The sequence below is a fragment of the Porites lutea genome, chromosome 7 (assembly GCF_958299795.1).
Source record: "Porites lutea chromosome 7, jaPorLute2.1, whole genome shotgun sequence".
NCBI lineage: Eukaryota > Metazoa > Cnidaria > Anthozoa > Scleractinia > Poritidae > Porites > Porites lutea.
This window is the reverse complement of record NC_133207.1, coordinates 6581067-6583566: the sequence shown is the minus strand read 5'-3', so window position 1 is coordinate 6583566 and position 2500 is coordinate 6581067. Positions and strand designations below refer to the sequence as shown.

At 36.5% G+C, this 2500-nt stretch overlaps 1 protein-coding gene across 1 annotated transcript in view; it reads right to left on the bottom strand.

Moving 5' to 3' along the window:
• Window positions 1–2500, bottom strand: part of LOC140944073 (uncharacterized) — a 3452-nt gene that overhangs the window by 61 nt on the left and 891 nt on the right. The window contains exons 1-3 of the mRNA XM_073393187.1: window positions 2000–2500; window positions 1398–1510; window positions 1–1063 (exon numbers count right to left, since the gene is read on the bottom strand). The exon at window positions 1–1063 is cut by the window's left edge and continues 61 nt beyond it; the exon at window positions 2000–2500 is cut by the window's right edge and continues 891 nt beyond it. Of these exons, the coding sequence (XP_073249288.1) occupies window positions 799–1063; window positions 1398–1510; window positions 2000–2500 (879 nt within the window). The 3' untranslated portion in view covers window positions 1–798. The remainder of the gene's footprint in view (window positions 1064–1397; window positions 1511–1999) is intronic.

Below are 2500 nucleotides of genomic sequence, written 5' to 3'. Positions count from 1 at the left end.
TCCATATAAAAGGGAAACCTCCTTGACTTTTTCACCTAAAAAAGTGGCATCTAAGACCATGGGTACCACCATTTATGTGGGAAAACCAAAAATTCTTCTTAGGAAATCAAATGGTTTGCAGCATTCTGTTTGGGAAGTTTCAACAAACATCGAATGTGATTTGAGGCAGAGCAACCATTTTTCTCTAATTCCACGGTTCCGCATATTTGGATATACTTTGCAGACTAGTGGAAATTTATTCCACCATGTCAGATGTTATAGTTTAATGTTTACATACAAGATTTCCAACCGAGTGGTTTGTGTAAATGGTAAGTACCTCATATCTCAGTTAATTTGTTCCTTAGATCACAGAACAACAACTTTTCTATCAAGGATGAAAGGGCCTTTTAGGCAAATTCTCCTCACTTGAATGAAAGGAAACGTATGGAGAACATAATTCATCCTGACACTATTTTTAAAGAGAAGTTTTGATGTTGTAGAGGATGTGATTACCAAATGACATCATGAAAATATGGAAAAGATGACAGATAAAATCCAACAAAGCCGACCTTATTCTAAAGATAACTCTGCAAAAAAAAAAGAAAGGAAAAAAAACCCTGCATGGCATAGTCCAGAAATTGGAACTATGAACTTGAGCATTGAATACTCTGAATGCTATTGAAAAACTGTTATTAAGAAAATGACCTATTGTTTCTGAGTATGCAATAGGTATAAACTAATTTTTATTCAAACAGCTTTTATGGACTCAGAAGGCATTAGAACAATATAATGTACACAAACTCTCTCTGTCGATAGGAACTATGCTCTCTTATTGTAAGGACAGTCTTTATGGCTCTTTCGAAGATGTGTCTTGCTACCACACCAATTACACGACTTTCCTCCAACTTCCACATACGCTCCTTCAGGTGCAGGAACTGGTGCTAACACAGGAGAACGTCTTGCGCTTCCATTAGCGATCGCTCTTTCTGTTATCATCAAGGCATCATCTTCATTGTACCCCTTTTCCTCGTCTTCATCCTCCCCATATGTGTGTCTTATTTGGCAGTTCTTGATATATTTTTTTCTAAAAAATAACATCCACAAATAGTTGGTCAAAAGCTATTGGGTACAAGCTGTTTACAAATCTCTACTCAGATAAGACAATTTGATCCTTTCACCAAAAAGGTCACCTACTCAGCAGTTAAACCAATCTTACACTGAAGTGTCAGGGTGTATATCAATATTTTGTACAAAGGGGTAAATGAAATTATTTCAAGGTTTATTTGGCAAGATAAAGATTGGAATAACGAAGCATGTACTATACAAACCTTTAGGGTTCAATCAATAATAATGTAAATTTTCTGATACATGAAGCCATGCCTAATTTTAATATGTATTTTTTTTGCAAATGTCTTTACCTTAATGTTTGCTCTTCAGTCCTTTTAATTTTTGATTGAACCCATTTCTTCTTTCCCTCTTCAGTCCTTTTTCTCTCTAAACGTTTCATGTGATCTTCATTGTCATTCTTACACTGAAAACATATTCCAAATAAGTAACATTAAATTGAAGGTCATCTTTTTGGCTAGCAGGTAGTAGTGTTTCATGAATGTATTAGAGAGAAGGTATATTTACGTGTAGGATCATAAGGGTTCACTCGATAAAATGGACGAAACTAGTGGCTTTCCGGCTCCTACTTGGTATAGAAGACACATATGTCATAACAAAGGCTTTAGGAGTCTTCAGGGCTTTCAAAGTGTAAGTAGGTATTGTTTCATGATTTTTGCCATATTGTTTTACGTCATCTGTGTCTTCTACACGAAGTAAGAGCCTGCTTTCCTGACCAGTTGAAAAAAAAAAAAGGAAAATAATAAAAACCAAGGGAAAAATCAACAAGCATCAACAATTTGGGATATATCAAGTTTCAGTCTGTCCCTGACTGAAGAAATATACCGGTACTCATCAATGGAGTGAAACCGACAGAGATTTTTTACTGTAAATGTGAAAAGAAAAAAAAGCATACCATTTCTTGGATACCATCAAGGAGTGGCTGGCCTAGTCTGGAATATAGATCTTCAATCCAGTGGTATTCTGGGCCCTTCTCTTTATAGCAACATGTCATATTTGCCTGTATTAGGCCCAAATTTGTTGATGCTGCATAGTGCTTTTGATGCAGATTTACATCCTTAGCCCTGAACTTAGTAAGGACACTAAATGTTGCTTCTGGGAGGTTTGAATGGCCCTTTCCCAACCCAGGATCAGTAACTTTTTCTGCACCAGGAGCCCTTCCAGAACATTCTATTTCATGACAAAGAGCATGAAATTCACACTTTAAAACATGGGACGAATGGTATGGTTCCCCAGGGCATTTTAACTCTTGGCAAAATCCCTCTTCATCGACTTCACATTCCTTACAACTACATTTTTTTAAGGGATGAAATTTACAATAATCACCCTCCCATTCATGTATGTCTCGGGAATGGTATTTTCCCAAGCATGGCATTGTCTCCCTGTATTTACCAGG